The 21,573-nt window shown below is 66.2% G+C and overlaps 1 protein-coding gene across 6 annotated transcripts in view; it reads right to left on the reverse strand.

The window, feature by feature from the left end:
* Positions 1–2,115: 2,115 nt before the first annotated feature.
* GRAMD4 (GRAM domain containing 4) overlaps positions 2,116–21,573 on the reverse strand; it is a 73,797-nt gene continuing 54,339 nt past the window's right edge. For 5 of the 6 annotated variants that reach the window (XM_047785953.1, XM_047785958.1, XM_047785956.1 and 2 more), the window contains exons 4-20: positions 20,656–20,776; positions 16,200–16,258; positions 13,751–13,883; positions 13,320–13,345; positions 12,719–12,810; positions 11,444–11,535; positions 10,129–10,177; positions 8,997–9,068; positions 8,668–8,711; positions 8,435–8,544; positions 6,538–6,692; positions 5,451–5,468; positions 4,884–5,028; positions 4,062–4,155; positions 3,341–3,425; positions 2,444–2,512; positions 2,116–2,243 (exon numbers count right to left, since the gene is read on the reverse strand). In XM_047785953.1, the coding sequence (XP_047641909.1) occupies positions 2,139–2,243; positions 2,444–2,512; positions 3,341–3,425; positions 4,062–4,155; positions 4,884–5,028; positions 5,451–5,468; positions 6,538–6,692; positions 8,435–8,544; positions 8,668–8,711; positions 8,997–9,068; positions 10,129–10,177; positions 11,444–11,535; positions 12,719–12,810; positions 13,320–13,345; positions 13,751–13,883; positions 16,200–16,258; positions 20,656–20,776 (1,469 nt within the window). In that variant the 3' untranslated portion in view covers positions 2,116–2,138. The remainder of the gene's footprint in view (positions 2,244–2,443; positions 2,513–3,340; positions 3,426–4,061; positions 4,156–4,883; positions 5,029–5,450; positions 5,469–6,537; positions 6,693–8,434; positions 8,545–8,667; positions 8,712–8,996; positions 9,069–10,128; positions 10,178–11,443; positions 11,536–12,718; positions 12,811–13,319; positions 13,346–13,750; positions 13,884–16,199; positions 16,259–20,655; positions 20,777–21,573) is intronic. The other variant, XM_047785954.1, reaches the window with a different exon arrangement.

Genomic DNA, 21,573 nt, shown 5'->3' on the forward strand with positions numbered 1-21,573 from the left:
CACCCTCCTCCCCACCTCGCCAGGTCCACGGCCCTCACGCCCAGGGTGCCAGCTCCCTCCTCAGCCTTGGTGCCCAAACCCCCACTGTCCTGGGGCCCCAGGGACCCTGGGTGCCCCGAGGGGACCACGGTGCACAGGGACCCTGCCAGGAAAGTCGAGGGCCCCCCACCTTATCACAAAGCATTTCACGTTTATTTAAATAAAAATTATAATTTATACAAGACTTTTTCTTTAAACAAGGTTTTCTTAAAAAAATGTTACAGGGGGATTTTTTTCATCAGTACTTCATACAGTACAATCCTTTCGTGGAACAAAAGTTACACCAGTAACGATTATTTACAGATTCAAAATAGACTCAAGCTTCAGACATAAAAAATTTAACATTCATTCTAGTTCAGTGATTAGTAGCAGAAATGAAACATCTGCCCAGATTGACACAGTTCAATAAAAACTACAGGTTCTCTCCGACGGAAGCCCAGTGCTGCTCAGGTCTGCTCGTCCTCACCAAGGACCCGCCACCGGTCCCTGAGCAGCTGGGGACGGTGGCCGCGCCGCGCCCCCAGCACCCCCAGCACGTGGTCAGTTTTCATTCCCTTTGTCCTCAGCAGGGACTCAAACTCAACCACGCTGCTCCGAGGCAGGCCCGTCCCCTGCAGTCCCACCCCTGTGCTTGGGGACAGTCCCATCGTGCTAATGGAGACTCGTGTTGACCCCTCAGCAGCCCTGGGGAACGGGGTCTGAGCAGCACCCCCAGGGATCGCCCTGCGGTCAGCAGGGGCCTCGGGCACCAACGAGGCCCCGCTGGGTATGAAGCCGCCCGCCCCCCGTGTCCCACCTGCTGACCGTGGGCCCCGCCAGGAAAGATCCACCTTCACGGGCACACGAACATCAGTGCCAGTGTGGCTGGAGCCGGGCGGGCACCTCGGGGCCCTGGGGCCCCACCGACCGGGCGGCCTGTGCTTCAACCAGCTGTGGGCATGGCTGCCCGCCCCGTGCCCCTCCACGAAGGGGTGACGAGAGCGAGGCCCCCGAACCTCTCCCCTGACCAGCAAATTAGGATCAGAGCAAAGGTAAAAATTACATCTGAAAAATGATACAAAAATAAGAAAAACAGCTTGCTCTCTGTAAAAAATAGAATCTTCTTTTTCTTCAAAAAACAATCTCGGTGACCCCCAAAGGACAAGCCGAGGAACCAGAGGTGCCCCAGGGAGTGCTGAGCGGGGGCGGGCTCCCCCGTGCATCCTCCCCAGGGCCCCGGCCTGGCCCCACGCCACACTTTTCAGGGCCGTCCTGGAAGGAACAGCCGGCCAGACACCCACTCTGGCCGCCTCGAGGGCTGGGGCTTCGCTTCCTGGGCGGCGAGGGCATGAGCCTGCTCCCCCGTGCGTGTGCAGGTGCCAGGGGTGGTCAACCCTCCCCCCCCCCCCCACCCAGAGCCTGGTGACCCAAGCGTCCCAGCCTGGCCCACACAGGCAGGCCATCCGCCAGCCTGGGCCCCCGTGGGCGGGGCACTCTTGTCTGTTCCCACTCCCAGCCCAAGAGACCCCTTCACCAAGCCCAGCACTCAGCCTGGAGTGCCCCGGGGCAGAGGTTCTGGGCCCTTCCACGGAGCGATGGGTTTGAAAGGGGCACATCCCCCGGCCCATCCCCGGGCACTCTGCATCCTCCTAACGTAAATGCCCACCACAGGCCGCCTGCCGGCTGGTCCATGTCACACTCCTGGGACATGCTCGAGGGTCTCCCTGAAGGGCCGGCCCATCTGTGTGGCCGGCGGGGTCGGGCCTCCGCGGCCCTCGTCCATCCCGCCCCTCGGGGGGGGGACCGTGTGTGCTCCTCGGTATGGCTTTGGTGGGAAGCCGGCCGGCCGGTCTCTGCCCAGGGGGGGACCGAGGGGGCAGCCGTGCTTAGCGGCGTCTGTCCTGCGGGCCGTCCCTCCCGGGAGCCTCCGAGCACCCTCTGCTCTCCGTGTCCACGAGACATGCCCGCGAGAGCCCCGAGCCCTGCGCTGGGGTCAACACGACAGGAACCACACATCAGGGGGATTATTGCAAAAGATCAGGAGAAGGTCCCGTTTTTCCCGCTACCAAATTGTTAAAAAAAAAAGGAAATGCTTGCAGCGACGAGCCGGCGGGTCAACACTAGCTGTCGCTGCCGGCCGCCGCGGCCGCCGTGATCTTCAGGTACTGGCTGAAGATGGTCTCGAAGGCCTCGTCTCTGTGCACCATGGCGCCGAACACCAGTGGCTGGCGGGGGGAAGCGCCGTCGGTGAGGCCGCGCCGGCCAGGCCTGCCCCCCACCCGGAAGCGGGGCTCCTGGCACCACCCCTCCGTGCCCGGGCGCCTGCCCTGGGCCCAGCCTCCTGGGCTCCCGCTGCCCCCAGGACGGGATAGGGGGGGAGGAAGGGGGGGGGCCTGTGCTCAGGGCCGCCCCTGGGAGCACTTACTTTCTGGGTAGATGGTGTGGACACGGCGATCCCCATGCCGGACCCCGGGAGGACCGAGAGGACCTTGTACTGGAAGCCAACAGCGCGCCCGTCACCACAGGCCTCTCCCGGGGACAAGGACACCCTCCCCACACCCAGGGCTTCCTCCTCCACGGAGCCCCACACGGCAAGACCCCTGTGGGCACGAGCCTGGGCCGTCGCAGCCCCAAGATGCCAAGGACTGACTGTGACCGAGACACCAGAGCTGCAGACCCTGTGCCCGGCCTGTCCCCAGCGGCTGGTCGGCCCAGGTGAGGCTGGGGGTGCCCTGAGGAGCTGCCCCCGGCCTGGTCCTGCTCCTCTGACCCCCACTGACCACACACCTTCTCTCTGGGCAGGAGGAGGGGCCCATCACAGCCCGGCATGCTCCTGGCACCCCCTTGGAGGGGAGGAGCCGCTGGGGCCCACCCTGGAGCTCGGAGGGCACGCGGTGGGCTGGCCGCCCCCACCAAGTATGTGTTAGCCCCTCCTCGTGGCTCCGCACACACCTGTGCCCGCTCCACGGGGCAGGATGGAAACGGCTAGAAAACAGGAGCCAGGGGGGAGGGGAGGGCCTGCCCTGGGGGGCGGGGGCTGACGGCCTGGGGTCAGAGCCCGCTCAGGTGTCTGACTGCGTCTCCCTTCCCGCCTGCTGGCCTCAGAGCGGGGGAAGGGAAGGAGGCCCCCCCCCCCGACGGGCGGAGGGGCCCTGCACAGAGGCCCCAGGAAAGGGAGTCCCACCGCGGGCAGAAGCCGCACCTGTCCGGCGGGCCCACGGCATCCTCAGCGCTAACCCAGCCTGCCTCCGCCTCCAGCACCCTGGCGACCCGGAGCGTCTCTGCTCCCTGGCCTGAGAGGCCAGGAGGCGGCCCTGCCTACCTTCTGGATGTCGGTGATGTCCAGCAGCCTGATGACCTTGTTCCGCTTGGAGGAGCCGGACTTGGAGCTCTCGAAGCACAGGTAGCTACAGGGGTGGGGAGACAGAGCACAAGCCAGCGATGACCAGGGGGGGCCACACCCGCGGTGGGGGGAGCGACAGCACAACCCAGCAAGGAGCCTGCGGGGACTGCGCCCGGCTGCCACCACCGCTGCCCAGACACGGTCCCTCTGAACAAGACCTGGCTTCCACAAGGAGCCCCATGGCTCTTCGAGGGCACGGCCCACTGCTCGACGCGGACCCTGACCGCTGGGACACCCAAGGAGAAGGGGTGGCCTCGGCCAGGGCTAGAGGACGGGGCGGGCCCAGCTGAGCCATGGGGACGAGGACCCAAGGGCCCCGAGGCTGAGGACAGAGCCCTCCGGACCTGCTCCATCACCCTGACCCTGGCGTACCTGGACAGTAACAAGGACACCGCCGGCCCAGGGCCGGGGCCTGGCAGGGGGAACACAGGGGTCCCGCCACGCCACATGGGCGCCACATGGGCACCCCGGGGCCCCGGGAACGACGACTCCAGGGCGGTACGTCCCCAGGGCCAGGGCCCCGCCGCTGCTGCGCCGCTGGGCTTCCCCGGAGTGGAGCGGGGCTGCGAGGAGCCGCCTCTACCCTCGGCCACACCCGGAGGCCGCCCGCCTGCCACCCGCCGCCCGCGGCCTCACTCACTTCTCCGTCACGTACAGAACCCCGTTCCGGATGTAATCGGTCGGCATCTTCCGGTCTCTGTTTATCAGGCAGCAGCGCCAGCCGTTCTCACACACTGATGGGGACAAAAGCAGCCTGTCGCTTTCCCCGGTGGAAACGCCCGCCCTCTGAGGGGACGCTGGCCCCACGGCACTGGCTGCTGAAGGACGGACCGCAGTGCCTCCACCACCGGCTAAAACCCGAGAGGCAGGGAAGCGGGAGCCAAGCAGGAGCTGGTGAGACGTGGCCTCCAGCGCCTCTGGAAGGGACCTTTCCCGTCCACGTGACGGGGCGTGGTCCCCGTTTCTAAAGGCAAAGCCGGTTTAACGCATCAACTGCCGCCAGGACTCTCGGAGCCCAGGCAGCACGGTCCAGGTCGGGAGGATGAGGCTCAGAAGGTCAAAACTTAAGCTGTCACGTTCTCCCTGTGCAGCTGGTGTCACCCAGGGCGGAGGCCGCCCTCGAGGAGAGCCCAGCAGTGCAGGCGTTCAGGGAGGCTGAGCAGAGTCACCTGTCACCACCTGGCGGCCACAGGGAGGGAGGAGCCGCCCAGCCAGGGCGAGACCGGGCAGCCCCTGCTTGTGAGATGCCGAGGCCGGCGGCCGCAGGGGGCGGCGCTCCGTGGGCCCTGCTCCGGGGCAGACCCGCCTGCCTCTCCGCTGTCAGACCCCTCACTGCAGAAGCACCCAGAAGCAGGAGGCGGGTGGGCGGCCCTCCCTCGGCCCCGCGGCCTGTCCCTGACATCAGGCCCTCCAGCACCGGGCAGGGCGACCCTGCCTGGCCGCAGACGCATCGCACACGTACCTGCCAGCGGACGCTCGTTTTCTGTCAGGTTAAAGATTTCGTGGAAATTGCCCTTCTTGGCGCCATGGACGCGGCCGGCGTCCTCGTCCTTGCTCAGGCCGGCGGGCGCGCTGGACACGTAGCTCCGCGAGGCCGCCGTCTGCAGCTGCCAAGAGCACACAGCGTCCCCGTCAGCCGGGACGTGCAGGGGAGGCGACGCGGGCCGGCTCGCACGTGGCCTCCCCGGGCCCAGCCGCGAACACGGCCCAGGCAGGAGGCGGCCGCCCCGAGGCGGGGCGCGCGCCCAACAGCCCTGTCGGGGCCCGGTCCTCCGTCCTGCGAGCCCCCCCTGCTGGGCAGAGAAGCTGGCGGCAGGGGCAGACCCGCTCCGCACGCCGCCACTCCGCACGCCGCCGCCACCCCAGGACAGCAGTCACGGCGGTGTCTGCAGGTGCCTGGCACCGGGCAGCCCCACCGAGGCCGCAGAAGCCAGCGTCACGCAGGGCGGCCACCAAAGGCAACGTTAGTCAAACCACAGCAACGCACAGCATCAGGCACGGCAGGCGGGGCTCCACGCAGACAGCGTACCTTGTCGTGTCCCGACAGCTGGCCGCAAAGGACAACAGACATGGGCGACCGAGACAAAAGAGAAGGCGGGGTCCTCGTGACACGAGGCCATGAACACCGGGGCTGCCTCGCGGGCCCTGGGACGCCCGGTGGGGGCTGCCTCCACCCCAGGAAGCCCCCCCACCCGTCCGCCCCTCGTCTGAGACACTCGGGGAGCCAGGCCGCCTGCTGCGCGCCTCCCGCCTCAGGTCCACCTCCGCCTGTGAGGCCACAGCCCCGCAGGCAGCTCGCCGAGGTGCCTGCTGCTCCAGCCTGCCCAGCTGCACGCCCGGCTTGTGGGGCAAGCCCCCGACAAGCCCCCGACAAGCCCAGAGCTTCCCTTCCACCCACAGAAGCAGCGGTGGGTCACCAGACGCCCTTTCCTCAGAGGATGCTCACACACAAGACTCTGCAATCCAACGTCACCTCCTCCAGGAAGCCCCCCTACACCTCCCTGGGAGTCCTACTGAGCCCAGAACCCCCTCACTCGTCTGAGACCCCAAGAAAGGCGCCGAGGCCACCTTGCCCTGCATGTCCTGGCTCGGGACACGGGGCCCCACGCCCACAAGGCCTACATCAGCAAACGTGAACACATCCCGGCCTGTAAGCCCACCATCGCGGCCTTGCTGCCCGAGCCTCAGAGCCAGGGACAGCGGGACCCGGCCCCCAACGACAGAGCGGTTGCTCGCTGCGCCCCCGCCCCCCAGGCACTTGGCAGTCAAGGCCAGGGCCCCAGGGCCTCCTCACCCCGGCCTGGGGCACCTGGTTCCCCAGCCGCTCTGTGGAAAGGTCCCTGAGCGGCCTGCAGGCGGAGGGCCTCCCGTCTAGCCTCCAAGTGCTGCCAGGGGCCTGCTGCCAGGGGCCCTGGGATGCCTGTCCTGGGCCTTGGCAACAGCCGGCCGGTCACAGGGAAGCTGCCCCCCACCCCCGCCGGCTGTTTTGAGCCGCTCGTTTCAAGGGCCCCGTAAAACCGGAGACCCCAGCATCCTGTGGGCCAGGAGCGAAGGAGCGGGCGTGCGGCCTGGGGCGGCCTGGGGCGCCCTCCCCGCCCCCCCCCCCCGGGGCCTACCCTGCGCGAGGCGGGGGCGCTGGAGCGCTCCTTGAGCTGGGGGTCCGTGGGGAGGCTCTTCCAGATGATGTAGGGGGTGTCATACTTGGCTCGCAGCCGCGGGCAGCGTTTGAAGATGAAGTCGATGAGGAAGAACTTGATTCCGGCGTAGAGGCCTGCAGCGGGCGGAACGGGCGCTCGCACAGGGGCCCGCACCCCGCCTGGGGGCCCAGGTCCCGGGGCGGGGGGGGGGGACGCAGGGCAGCGGGGTGACCCCAGCTGAGGCGGAAGCCACTTTCATGGTGTGTGCTCCCCGCAAGCCAGAGGGGGCTCAGGCCAAATAGCACAACTGTCTCTAAAACCCATCAGCCACCAAAACTGCACATCAGCGTCCTCTGAGAGCGACGTGAAGCAGAACACTGGGGACCGTCCCCCTGCCCGCCGCTGACTGCGGGCCTGCAGGACGGCTGTGGGCTCCCCCGCACCTGCGTTGGCGATGGTCCCCGAGAAACGAGAGGCAGCCCAGAGGACACTTCGCGTTCACTGGCCTTTGTCACTTCCCCACGGCCACACTTGCCTGCCCTGGCTCTCTCGGGCGGCGGCGAGGGACCAGGACCCATCTGCACTCGGCGGCCGAGGGCAGGCGGGAGCAGCGCCTGGACCGTGAGACCGCCACCCCAACACCCAAGCTCAGACCAGCAGCCTCCCACACACTGTGGCCGGGACCCGTGCCAGCTCTGGGCTGGGGACATGGAGGCCAGGAGAGCCTGCCCGCCCCCTGTGGGCTGGGCCTTGGGGTCTGGCTTCCTGGGAGAGCTGAGCTGTGGGGCTGGGGTGGTCCAGGGGCTAGGTGATGAGGGGGCCTCAGGACAGCCCCTCCAACCTGCCTACACCTTCCTCCCTACCCCATTGAGGCCCCCAGGCTGGGGCTTCAGCACCCCCTCCCACCTGGGACTTCAGGGACCATTCCAACGGTCAGCCCCCCGCCCCGCAGCTCCATGCCCAGCTCAGCCCACTCAGGCCAGGCCCGCTCCACCCACTGGGTACTTCCTGGGCCCCCCTCCCCATCCCATCCCATCCCCCGCCCCCTCCGAGCCACCATCCAGTGCCCCCCTGCCTGTCTCCCCATCCTCCCCGCCCCTCATTCTCCTGGAAACTGAACCTGCCATGCTGAGGTTTGAAATACAGGTGAGAACCATGCCAGCACTTCCCTCAACTCGGCACAGCTTCCCACCCAGAATTAAACTCTCACACCCACCCCCACCACCCACGGCCCTAGTGGCCCTAAATGGCAGCATCACCTGCCCAGCCTCTCAGGGCAAACCCAGCTCATCCCCACCCCAGCTCATCCGTCACAGATGCCAGAGGCTCTGCTTCTACAACACCTGGGCCCACTGCCCACGCCCCACCCAAAACATACGTGGGCAACCTCCCTGCTCTGCTTAAGCCCCCATCCCTGGCACAGAACCCAAGGCCGCTCCATGCCACAGCCCCCCTGACGCCATCTCCCGCCCCTCGTCACCCCTGCCCTCACGCCTGACCCCTCCGGTCCCTGTGACTTGTCCCCCAAGAGCCAGGAGTGCTCACAAAGGACCATGGCTCACAGCCAAGTCCCATGGGCCTCCGGCCCGCCGGTCCCTTCTGCTCGGCCAGCAGAGGCCAAGCTCGCCCTCAGAAGCCTTCGTCACGTCTCTAGGTCTGGCGGGCCTCACTTCTCCTGAATTTGGACATTGTGACAGAAAGTCACCGGAGCAGCTGCAGGGTGGGGAAGGACGGTGGGGGATCTGACAGCGGCCCCCTCCCCAGAGGCCTGCCCCGTGGGGCACACGGAAGGGAGGGGCTGTCCTGGGGGAAGCAGGTGGCCGGGGCCCCTTTGCCGTGTCAGACGCGCATTGGCGCCGGATGGGAGGCCCCTTACCCACGGCCAGCCCCACCAGGCGGTAGGGGAAGAAGCAGGAGGCCAGGAAGGCGGCCCACAGCGCGATGTACAGCTTCCGCGTGACCTCAGGCTGGACCCACGTGAACAGGCTGCAAGGGAGGGGGAGGCTCAGCGGATGGGGCCGCAGCCCCGGGCATACCCAACCCCAGGCACACGCAGCCCCAGGCACAGCCCGCCTGGGCACACCCCACCCCGGGCGGGCCAGGACTCACTTCTTGATCTTCTCCAGGATGTCAGCCATCTTCCCAAAGAGGTTCTGCGTGAAGAAGCAGCCGTGGTCACGACAGACCCCCCCGGGGCCTTGGCGATGCAGGAGACGCGCAGCCCCCGAGACCACAGCCGGCGCCACTGCCGAGCCCCAGGGCCCTGCCCAGCCGCCCCCAGACCGAGGACAACTAACCGGGGCGCCGGCCATCAGACCAGGCCAGGTGGGCCCCCACCAGCCACACTGTCTTGGTGTCCGCGAGGGACCAACAGACAACGGGGCGATGACAACAGACAGGCCAGGCCTGGGACTCTGGCCGCAGCCCGATGGCCGTACCTGGGCTTTCTGGGCGACGTCCAGCACGAGCTGGAACTTCTCAGACACGGTCAGGTCTTCCTTCGGAGGCTCCTTCAGTCAAAGGGGAAAGAGAATTTCCACTGAAATTCAACAGTTCAGAGAAATTACCGACAAAAACAGCATGGCGGGCCCCGCAGCCCCGGGACCATGACACAGCCAGAGGGACGGACGCCCCCAGGGGACGTAGCTCGAGGGGACAGCATGCCCGCCCCTCTGCCGTGGGCAGGACTGAGGCTGACTTCTGTTTTAACAGATGGCCTTCAGAGGTGCATCTGAGGCCCCAGAACTCACCCCCCACTTTACAGACAGGGGAGCCGTGGCCCCAGCACAGGGGACCTGACCTTGTCCTGTCGGTCTGAGTTCATTCAGCAAGAACCTCCCCAGGACCCCCAGGTTCCAGGCCTGCTTCCCAAGAGGTGCCCTCCCAGACTCCTGTCTTAAAGGGGCCCCTATGGACACCACCATATCCCCCACCCCTACTGTGCGCAAACATCTGACAAGGCTCAAGGAGGCACCATGGCCACTCTCCTGCCTATGCCTTGTGGTTCAGCCCCACGGGCCAGAGTCCCTGGAGAGTGGATGTGCAAACCACGTGTAAAGGGCCAGGCGGCAAAGCGCGGGCGCTTCTGCGGGCCTCACGGGCTGTCCCGGCAGCTCAGCTTGGCCACTGAGGCCCCCAGGCAGCCCCTGTGTAAAGGTACGGGCGCGACAGGTGCCAACAGCCCTGGATGTGCACGACCAGGCAGCGGCCGCAGGTAGCTTGTTGACCACCGCTCTACGCGTCCACTGGCCCAGCCCGTCCACCCTCCACTGGAGGCTGTGAGGGGCTGCAGTGGGCGCCCCCCCCCCCCATGGCCTCCCCTCCATGTCTCTTCCTGGCTGAGGGGGGTCAGGTCAAGCCAGGCCAGGCCAGGCCCTCCTGCCTCCCCAGCAGCCGAGCCCAGGCCGCTCAAGGGCACTCAGGGCGTCCGCTGGCCAGGGGTCAGGGGCAGCCCTCTCTGGACTCCAGGTGGTGGGGGGGGTGGCCTTCTCCCCCACTTCCCCGACCTCTCCTGGCCGCACGGGCGGGAGGAGGCCGGCCCCTGGCGAAGGCGTCCCTCCCAGGACTTACCACCACTTCAGACACCTCGGGCACGATGCTCCACTGTATCCTCCAGCCCCTGGCAGACAGGAGACAGCACAGGCCGTACTCACAACGGCATCGGACGGACGGCACACCCCCAGCCCTGCGCCCCCGGGGAGCAGCCCCCAGAAGCGCCAGCCAGGGGGCAGGGGCTTCAGAAGTATCCGCTGTCTGCCGAGACCCCCGGGGCCCCTCCTGGGCCCGTGAGAGGAGACGATCCAGGTCACCTGCAGCAGCCCCCCCTTGGTGGCCTGGGCGGGGGCAAGGCTTACCAGCACCCGGAGGTGACGGGCCTCTCGGAGTAAGCCAGGGAGTGACAAGGACAAGGTTTTCAGTGACCCACAGCTATCTGGGCAGGAAGAGCCCTTGCACACGCATTAAAGGCTTTTTTCCTGCCAAAAAACTTTTTTCTTTCTCTTTAGGGCCACTCCTGCGGCACATGGAGGTTTCCAGGCTAGGGGCTAAATCGGAGCTGCAGCTGCCGGCCTACACCACGGCCACAGCAACGCCAGATCCAAGCTGAGTCTGTGACCTACCCCACAGCTCACGGCAATGCCGGATCCTTAACCCACTGAGCAAGGCCAGGGATCGAACCTGCATCCTCATGAGTATTAGTTAGGTTCTTAACCCACTGAGCCACAACAGGACTCCCACAGAAAACATTTTCAAGTGAACCTGTTTAAGCCAGCATAGAGAAGCACCCAGAAAAATGACAGTGTGAAAGTAAACCTGGACAGGCTGGGTCAGACAGTGCAGGGCCTCCTCTCAGGCCTGATGTGAAGCCGGGGTTCGCTCTGCGGGGTGACCCCAGCTTCCCACAGGCCCCGGCGACGAGGGGTTCCCATCCTGTGCACTTGCCGGCTTCCAGCACGGCCCCCCAGCCTCGGGACGGACGGGGAGCCCGGAGAGCCCGAAGGGAAGACCCCCAAGGCCCTGGGCCTGGGGACGGCTGCGGAGCTCTGAGCTCCCGCGCCTCTTGGGCGCGTGCGCGTTGACCAGCAGGCCCTCCTGGGGCACGGAGCCTCCGCAGCTCCAGCAGCCCTGCGGATGCGGGGACTCTTCCACCAAAAAGCAGCACGACGGCAGGCGGGGGCTGGACTGACCCTGAAGCTGGCCCCACGTGGGGGGGCGGCCGGGGTTTGGGCTCCAGCCACCCACCCTCCTGGGAGTGTGGGCGCGTAGCAGAGGACAGCCCCCGCAAACACCAGTCCGTGACAGAGCCGGCTCGGCAGGGGCCCGCTGTGCGTGCAGCACAGCACGGGGAGACAGCCCCCCGCGCACACGCGACAGAGCGGCGACCTACCTGGCTATGAGGTAATTGAGGGATAGCCTCAGGATGGCCAGGAACAGGAACATGGGGACGGCCCAGCCGTGCCACACGGCGTTCATGTACACCTGCGGGTTTGGAGAGAAGGCGGGGCGGGAGCCGGTCAGGCGGCAGGCTGGGGCCCCCTCCCCAGCGGGGCAGGCCGCCTGGGGGCAGGAGACAGGCCCGGTCGGTGGCCCTCGAGGCCTGAGGAGCAGGCTGCACACAGGAAAGCCCGAGAAGGGCAGCTTCCCCGTGAGAGCGGCCAGCGGGGGGGAGGGGGTGTCCTGGAGGGGAGCTGCCTGCACATGGCCGGGATCCCGGGAGGAGAGGGGACCCCACACAGAGGTCCTGGCCCACCCCACGTACGGCCCCACCTGCCGGAGCTTGAGGCACCACCACCACGGCAGCCTGAACAGCCTGTCCCACAGGCAACGCGCCAGGCACAGGGCTGCGGGCAGGGGGCAGCCCTCAGAAGAGGGTAGGGGTGGGTGCAGTGGCTTCGCCTGCAGGCCTGGCAGGTGCTGAGTCGCCATAACACACGGTGGAGCCAAGGATCTGGGGGCCCAAAGCAGCCAAAGCCTCAGGAGCAGAGCGCCCGAGAGGGCCGGTGGGAGACCTCCAGGGTAAGGGGGCCTCTGTACGTGTACACCCGCCTCCCTAGTGGGCTTCAGGGTGGCCTCAAGACCCTCTAAGGCTGAAGCCACCTTGCGGGGTGGGGGTGGGGGGTGTCTTTTCTTTGGGGCTGTGGCTGGCCCTCTCCAGCCCCGGGGCCTAGCATCCTCCGTTCCCTGGACAGCAGGCCCTCCCTGGGCAGGGCTGGGCGCACCCACTGCAGCGCAATTCTGCTGGGTGACTGTTTTCCCCAAAGCGCCCACGTGATGCTGGCCGGACACCTCCCACCCTCCCCACGGCTGGTGGCTCCCAGACGCCCTGGTGCCTGATGGGAGGGACCCCTGGCTTCTGCAGAGGCAGACAAGCCACCCCCCACCCCATCCTCTCCGCAGCCCACTTGGGAAAGCCGGCTCTAAGCTCGGCGAGAGGCCCTTTCCCAAGGAAGCTACTGCAGGGGTGTTTCTCGGCAGGCAGGCAGGGAGCCCCGCAGCCAGGCTGTGCCCAGCATCCTTTCATAATCCGTACAACCAGCCTGCAGCAACTCTGCACCCACGTTCCAGGCGGAAACACAGAGGCCGACGCGGTCTTGCACAGCAGTGGGGGGGTCCCCTGGCCTCAGAGAGGCGCACACCCCACCAGCCCGCGGGAGGCACTCACGGTGAAGGCGATGGCGGACGTGTAGACGGAGTACCAGTCGGATAAGGCAGAGAGGTTCTTCACAAAGCTGGTGACGGGCTTGGCGCCGCGCTCTGGGGACAGAACAGGCCACGTGCTCAGGCGGGGGCTCACCTGGCTGGCACACACCCGCCTGGCAGGCCGGCTGGCGGGCGGGGCGGGGGGGCAGAAGGAGCAAAGCAAACCCCTGCCGTCGCAGGGCCAGGGTGCCTGCCCCAGGCCCGCGCCCTCTCAGCCCCTCGGCGCGGCCCACTGAACCCCCCCCCCCCCCGGTGCCAGCAGGCGGGGCACAGGGATTTGCTGGCACACCCTGGACCCCCGGCAAGTCTGGGGAAGGACTGCTTTTCCCTGGGCTCCCAGCTTGGGGGGAACCCTGCTCCCACAGGGGGTGGGGGGAACGGACAGTGGGGTGGGCCCAGGACACTTCCAACAGCCTCAGGAAGCGGGCTGGGCTGGGGACCCCCGAAAACCCGCTCTGGAAGTCCAGCTCCTCAGAGACCGCAGCCCCTGCACAGCCGCCCCTTGCAGCCCACAGCTCGCGCATCCAGAGACAAGAGGGTGCTTCCCAGCGGCCGGTACTCACTGAGTCTCCTCATGTTCTCGGTCAACCTAAGACAAGGGGGAGCCGTGAGCACCAGCACAGCCGCCTCTGCGTCCCTGACCCCACGGCTCTCTCCTGACTCTCAGGGGCACGGGAGCCACACGCCAGGATGGCCGGCTCCGCTGCCCCTCAGCTGCTGCCCGCGCCCACACAGCACAGCCAGGCCCCGTGGAGCCCCACCGGCTGTTCCATTACATCGCTCCACCAAGACTGGGCCTGGGGCCCCCCCCACCTCCACGAGGGCCCCCCTGAATCCCCCCACCTCCACGAGGGCCCCCTGGCCCCCCCCAATCTCCATGAGGGCCCCCTGGGCCCCCCCACCTCCACAAGCGAGCCTCTGAATTTCCCCCACCTCCACGAGGCCCCCCAGGTCCCCCCAAACTCCACAAGGGCCCCCCGGCCGAGGGCCCCACCTCCGGGCGCTCAGGGGCTCCTCTGTCTCCACCGTGCTCTCCTCGGGCTGAAACCGGAAGTCTTCCACGTACTCCCCGAATTTCTCGTAGAACCACTTCTGGACACGGGGGCACAGCCCCTGGCTCCATCGGTCTGTGGGACGAGGCGGGGGTCCTGGTGAGGATGGTGGGCAGAGAGGGGCCTGACGGGGCAGGGGCGGGAGGCACCAGGGGGCTGGGGCTCCCAGAGGAACTGGTGAGGACACATCCACGCCAGAACTGCGACAGGCCGGGTGCCCTGAAAGCAGAGCCTGACCCCCTTCACCACGAGGCGCAAACCAACCAACACCGGCCCCAGGGGTCCCTGCGTCCCTCACACCCGCCCCCGGCTGGTTGGAGGCTGTCCCCAGCCCATGTGGGAACTGCAGTGACCTCCCCTCTTACTGGGGACACTGGTTTGCCTTGGACGTGGCCAGGTGGGCTCGCTCCCTGGGACACCTGGACTGGGGGACAGCCAGTGGGCGTGCGTGTCAGGGGCTGTGTCCTCGTGGGGGGCCCCAGTGAGTGGAGCGGTCTCTGCTCACCCCCAGCCAAGGTCCTCGGAAAGCCACCCGCATCAGACTCAAGAAAACCAGCCCAGCACCCACAGAACAAGGCTGTCCCTTCAGAGGGCAGGGCCTGGAGTCGCCTGCAGGGGGCGGTGTCCCACAACAGTTAGAAGGGGGCGCAGGGGTGGGGGTTTGTGCAGAGGTCACGGGGCCCAGAGGAGGCCGGCGGCAAGGGCCTGGGCTTCTCACAGCCCACCTGGCGCATGACGGGCTCTTCAGGGTGACGCCTGGGCAGGGCTCGGCCTGTAACCGCCTGGGGGGCAGCCGCGGACAGTGTGTGACAGGACGAGCGTGGCTACGTGTCCTTGAAACCCCACGCACAACGCCAAACAGTCACACAGGTCATGCAAATCTTGGCATTTTCCCGTAACCGTTTAAAAGTGAAAACTTTTTTTTTTTGGTCTTTTTTTTTTAGGGCCGCACCTGCAGCATATGGGGGTTCCCAGGCTGGGGGCTGAATCAGAGCTGCAGCCGCCGGCTTACACCACAGCCACAGCAACAGGAGATCCAAGCCGCGTCTGCGACCTACACTACACAGCTCACGGCAACGCCAGATCCTTAATCCACTGAGCAAGGCGAGGGATCGAACCCACATCCTCACGGATACTAGTTGGGTTCATTAACCATTGAGCTCGAAAACCGTTTTTAAAATGTGAAGCCAGACGGCCAGCTGTTGTTTGCTGACCACGGTCTGGGTCGGGCCGAGTGGACAGGGCTCGGGACACTGCTCAGCCCTGTGCTGCCCAGCAGCACGCAGAGCCCCTGGCCCCGCCGCCCACATCCTCGGAGCCGCACGTGGGGGTCCCTCCTCCTACCGCCCCGCCCCCTCCCACGCAGCCTGCTGCCCTTGACCCCAGCTGTCAGAACAGATCTCCGCCTATGGATGGGCCTCAGTGGGGGAATGGGGACCACAGAGCGGGGGTGGAAAGACTCCCCCGACACTTCCCACAAGTGCAGGGGGCTCAACCGCCACGCGCGGTGCGGTCTTGGGGTCGCCTGCGCTGCTCCGGGCTGGGAACCTAGGCCACTTGTCGTGAACCCCGAGAACCCAGGAGATGAGCCACAAGACACGGCAGCCGATTCCGCACCCGGCTGGCCTGCCTGCGGGTCCAGCACCAGGGCCCTGGGCAAGGGGCACCTTCCTCTCTGGAGGACCGGGGCGGGGAGACCCCGAAGCGGGTGGGAAGGGGGCCAGGACCCGGCTCTGGTCTAAGCACGACCTCCAGATGGCGGGTAACCCGGGAGAGGCCTCCTCCTCCTCCTCACACCAAGGAGGCTTCTCCAAAGGGCTTCCAGTGCAGCTCTCGGAGCCCCGGGCACAGGCAGCGGGCTTCCTACCAACAGTGAGCCTGTCGGTACCACCCAGGCCAGGGCCCGTCATGGATCAGGCCCCCCGAGAGCCAGATGAAAGCCCAGCTTCCTCTAGCGCCACCTCTGAACAATTTCAGAAAGTGCCAAGTGTGGAGTGAGACGAGGAGCGTGAGCCCGGGTGGGAAGGAGAGGCCCTGAGAGGGTTCTGGGTCCTGACCTGAGGGACCTGGGCGTGCCAGCCACAGCCGCCCCCCCGCCACTCACCCCCTTGTTGGGACAGCCAAGCTCTGGAAACAGGCCGCCAGGCCAGGGGCCAAGCAGCCAGTGGGACCAGCCAGTGGTTTCTCTTTAGGGAGAGATGCTATGTTGTATTTTTATGAGAAAATAGCTGTGTTTGAATCAAACGACTGGCACCTGCTATGAAGACCCACCAAGTGGCAATGAGAGACACCAACCCAGTTCCAACAGGAGGAGATGCCCAAGAGTGAGCACGTGCCCCTGGGAAGAGCGCCATCCTCCCACCCCACCCCCGACCCTGCCCGCAGGCCTACCTGCTCCGTTATTGACCTGGGCCTGCCCTCTTGGAGGCTGCGCCGGTGGCTCCTCGGTTCTTGAGGGCGGGGGTTGGGGGGGGGGGGAAGCAAGAGCTCCGTTAGTTCAGACACTCCCAGGAGCCGCGCGGTAGACAACAGTGCCTGTCCCCCCCCCCTCCCCCGCCCCCGGCCCCCCGCCCCAGCTCCCTCTGGATCCTGATGGCTCAGACAAAGGCCGCGAGGGTAGCAGGGCCAGCGCAGAGCTGCACGCAGAGCAGACACACTTCTTGTTTTTTCAATGATGGACCACACAGTGTCTCAAACGCACAATTCTTTTCTTTCCTATTAATTTTAACACTGGCTTTTTCATCGTTAACCTCAGAATGAACAGCTCCTATGCTAACTGCCTGGCCTGCGAATGAAAAGCTATTTACGAACAGGCATCTTTAGCAGGCACTGCACACAGCCACCTGCCAGGCTCCCTGGCCTGCTGTTCCCTACACCTGACCACAGCAGTCACCTGGCCTTGGCGCCCACCTGCCAGCCCCTGACCACAGACCTGACTTTCAGCCACAGGCCCTGGCGGCCTGACCCCCGTCCCTGACTGGCCAGCCCAGCACCTACTTGCCCTGCACTGGCCTGGGCTCCTGACACCCCACACCACTGAGACCAGCAGAGACCCCAAGACATGGGCAAAGCCGCACCCAGATGAACCTCGGCGGGACTAGGGGGTGTGAGGGCCCCTCCAGGAGAGGGACAGTGGGGCTGGGAGACCCTCAGCACGTGCGCGCCCTCGATGCCCTGCCCTCGTCACACCCGCGATTCTCACTCAAACTTCTCCGAGAAGCGACCCGGTCTGCGGGCTCGTGACCCGCACCCACGGCCGCCCAGCTGTGCTGGAGCGGGAAGCGCGGAGGCCAAGGTGGCGGGGGAAGAGCAGCCTCGTGAAGCCACGACAGGGGACCGTGACACAGACCAGGGAGCCACGGTCAAGGAGGAGGAGGAGGAGGCCCGGCCTCCATGCCCCGCCCTCCCCAGCCAGAGCAACTGACAAGTGGGGCTTTACTGGGAACAGGAGGGGAGCCAGGTCCCTTCCCCCCTGTCCCTGGGTCGGAGTCCAGGCCTCTGGACCAGGACACTCCCTGAACGGGCCGGGGGTCCCGGAAGAGGCAACTCACACAGAAGCACCAACAAACATGCTCCCGCCACAATCCAGGCCCAGGCGGGCCCCTGAGGACCCGCAGCCCTGAGGGGTGCCACCTTCCTAAGCCACGGGTGGGCCGGCGGGGCTGCCCGTGGGGCACTGGGCTTAGTGGCCTTCGGCCATCAGTATCTGATGACGCCGGTACCGCACAGCCACGGCGGTGCAGTCTTTCCAACAGTCAGCTGCAGAAGGGGCCGGCTGTGTAGGAAGGAACAGGCTGCCAGCTGCCTTCAGGGACAGACGCCTGGAGACGGGGGCAGGTGTTCCAGGGGGCAGGGAACCTTCCCTCCTCCCCGTCACACAAACGCGGAACATCCTGACTGCCCGCGACGGCGCCGCGGCGCTGAGGGCTGGACGTTAACGGGCGGCGTGTCGGGATGTCCAGCCTCAAGCCCTCCAGTGGCACCCGCCACGCCAGGCCCCGGGTGAGCGGGAAGGGAGCTGTGGCCTCTGAGCCGCATGAACGGCCCGGGTCCTCACTTCATCGCTTGCATTCCCAACAGCTCTGGATTCTTCCAGATGCTTCTGAACAACCTATGCTGATGATCAACAGAGCCAGCCTGGGGCGGAGGGTGCCTGGAGCCTGTGACTTTGCTCAAGTCCTGCCGGCAACGACCCGAGCCCACAGGGCGGACACTGAAGCCCGCCAAGGAGGGCAATGCCAGGGCCACGTGCCATGGCCAGTCGGGACACAGGGCACAGTCGCCGGGGTCTGTTTAGTTCTCACACAGGTGCCCCCGGCCAAGGCCCCAGCACCGAGGGTGGCACAGCACAGGGACCGAGACATGTGCCCTCTGGGCCCCCTGACGCAGCCAGAGGGCATGGGAGCAGTGGAGGTGTCCCCGGGAGCAAACCCCAGAGCGGGCCCCGGACAGGGTCTGAGCTCAGGCTGGTGAAGGTCAAAGGCAGTGTCTCCACTTCGCTTTCAGACCCATAACTGCAGACAGCTTCGCCTTACCAAGCAGGTTTAAACCGGGGCGATCTTCCAGGAATTTTCTTAAAACTCAAAACAGAGGTTTGTACAGACACAGTGACCATGTTTCAGTCCTGCAGATGAAGTGTGTGCCTGCGTGTGCCCGGGGTGAAGGGCCCCTGCACACGCCTGCCCACCCTGGACGGCCGGTGGCCCCAGACGGACTCCGGGATGACAAGGGAAGAGGAAGCCCCTGCCCCAGAACCTGCCTCTCTCCTCCCTCAGGCCTCAGCTTCCAGAAGGTTCCTAAGCCGAACCCCCATGGCGAGCAGGGCAGCAGCCCCTCCACGCTTCTGGGACCCTCAGCTTCCACTTCCTTGGTCCTGCCTGGACGTTGCTTTCTGTAACCCCTAGCAGCCCCAAATGACAGACCTCTCTGCGTCCTCAGAACTGACCAGGGGCCAGGGACAACGATTAAAGCCCCAGCGTGGGTGGGGTGGCAGAGGGCGGGACATGGAAGACACGGACCCTGCAAAGGGAGCTGGCACACGGGGTCAGCTCAGGCCAGGCTGGTCGGGTCCCACCATGGAAGCGTGGCCTCCAGGTACGGCTTCCAGTGAAGCTGGGTATAAATTGCCTCAGACAGATGCGTGTCAGTGGGGGTGACGGTGCTGCGAGAGGTCAGGCCCCGCACGGAGCACGCCCCACACCCAGGCAAGCGTCCAGGGCCGGGCCGGGGCCTGGATCTCCCCCGCCCCGGGTCATCATCAAATGTACTTGAAGCTTTTTGAACGTCTACGGATTTCCATCTAAGCTTCTACCGCAGGGAAAGTGGTGGCTGAGGCTGTGTCCCACTTTCTGACCAAGGCAGGGGTGCTGGTCTTGCAGCCCAGGCCAAACACAGAGCGGGGTGACTCCCTCAACATAGGGGGGCCACGAGCTCCAGAACAGGCCATACTGGCCGGAGGGACGGGTGGGTGGCCTTCACTCTGGGCCCCTGGAAAGTCACCGGCTTGGTCATGAATGGCTGGCAAAGCAGGAAACTTGGAGACCTTCCCCCCGGAGAATGAAGTGACAAGGCCCAGCACTTTCCTGCACCCGCTAAACCCCCGTCGGCGGGAGGAAGGGGGAGGTCTCCTCAGGGCCCCAGCCGGAGTGACAACCCTCAAAAATGACAGCGACACTCGGACAGTCCACAGAAAAGGCCGCTCTGGCCAGGGAGGCCCAAGCTGGAAAGCTGTGCGCTCAGGCCGGGGGAGGGGGGGAGAGCGGGAATGGAGACTTTGGCCTCAGCTCCCAGGCCACTGGCCTGGCCGCCGTGCAGAGGGACAGGGATGCCCGCGGAGGTTTGCTCACGACAGGAAGAGCACAGGTTTTAGAAGTTGCAAACGTCCCTCTGGAAGGACCCACTGCCTGTGACCATGAAGCAGAGGCTGAGCTCATGGGCAGAGGGGCGGGGCCGGGAGGAGGGGCCCACAGCACCCCCTCCGGAGGCCAGGGTGGCACCTGGCAGCCCCGGGAATGGAGGACCCTGCTGGGAGAAGGAGACTCTCTGAGGCAGGCTGACCCCGAGGTGCTGCGGTGGGGGAGAAGGAGGGCACCGAGGGAGCTGGAGGGCCAGGCAGGGAAGGGGCGGGGATGGGGCAGCGGGGCAGGGTGGGGGCTCGAGTGTGGGGAGCACAAAGGCAGGCAGGCAGGGTCTCGGGAAGCACCTCCGAAGAGCTGGGGCCGCTGCTGCCCAAGACCGGGGGCGGGGGGTGGGAGATGGTCCTGGGGGCTCTGTCCACCCCCCTCAGCCCTGCCCAGCCAGGCCACCCGCGGCTCAGCTGTGGCTCCTTCTTCGTCCCCCAGGGGAACAGGAGCACCTATGACCCCCCCTTTCCAGACAAAGGCCTCGAGGCACAGGAGGAAGCCACTGTCCCAAGATCACAGCTTGTCACGGCACAGGCAGGACCCAACCCAGAAAGTCCGGGCCAGGCCCACCATCACCACTCACCCCCGGACGCTCATGACGCCCAGGTCCGGCAGGGGCTGGAGGACACCCCCGCTCAGCAGAGCCCTCAGGACCCCCGGCCTGGCACCTGCACACACAGACCCCTGGGGGGTCAGGAGGGCAACTGGACCTGAGTTCTCCCCGAGACCAGAAGGGGGAGGGGAGGGGACAGAGGGCTCCCAAAGGGACTGAGACGGCCTCATCCATGAGGAGGACAGGGGGACAGCAGAGCCACATGGCACTGGGGGCCTGGGAGTGCCGGCTCACAGGCCTGGCCTCCTCAGGGTTTGAGCAGGGTCTTGGCTCAGGAGACCCCCGCCCACTGAGAGGGCAACGATGTCGCCTGGCCCTCCCTCCTCCTCACCTGGCCTTCAGCACCTCCTGGACCTTCTGCTCCAGCTCCATCCGCCGCTGCCGCTCCCGGTCCAGCTCCTGCCGCAGCATCTCGGCGTTGGTTTCTTCTCGCAGCTTCCGGAGCTCCTCCTCTGTCAGGGGAGAGAAGCCAGGTAGACATCTTCCTGGCTTGCAGACAGCTGCCTTTCGTTCTGTTTTGTTGTTTGCCACATGTGCGGCATGCGGAAGTTCCCAGGCCAGGACTTGAACCCCCACCACAGCAGCAACCTGCACCGCAGCAGTGACAACGCAGGCTCCTTAACCCGCCGAGCCACCCAGGCTGTGCCCTCACATGGAAGAGACAGAGCTCTGCCATCTGCTCCTCTGCTTAGGACACGAACGCCATCGTGGGCCCCACCCTCGTGACCTGATCTAACCTCAGTCACCTGCCCAGGGCCCAACTCATACGACCACCCCACTGGGGCCGAGGGCTCCATGTATGCCCTTTCAGGGGGGCACACACTCAGCCCATAACAGGGCGTGAGGTCAGGCGGGCTGGCCCCCGAGCCCAGGCTCTCAGCCAGGACACCGTGCGGACGGGCCAGCTGCCCAGCCGTGGCCTCGCCTGGTCTGGGCGTCCACACGCAGGACACCTGGCTGCTCTGCCCTGGTACGGTCACACCGTGACCCGCTCCAGAATCCGCATGTGTGCGTGTGCACACACGCAGGCACACACACACACAACCATCCCCTTTGGTTTTGAGGTGCCACGAGCACGGCTCAGAGGTTTCCAACTAGCGAGCCGGCTTAGAGGAGCCAGCAGCCGGCAGAAGCGCCCACCCGACCCCTGCTTCCTAGGAGGTGAACGTGGCCATGCTCCTTCTGCTTCAATCTGCACCAGAGAACAATGCCCCCCGCCCCACCCCAGGCAGGGCCAGAAGCCCTCCGG

The sequence above is a fragment of the Phacochoerus africanus genome, chromosome 7, assembly GCF_016906955.1.
Source record: "Phacochoerus africanus isolate WHEZ1 chromosome 7, ROS_Pafr_v1, whole genome shotgun sequence".
NCBI lineage: Eukaryota > Metazoa > Chordata > Mammalia > Artiodactyla > Suidae > Phacochoerus > Phacochoerus africanus.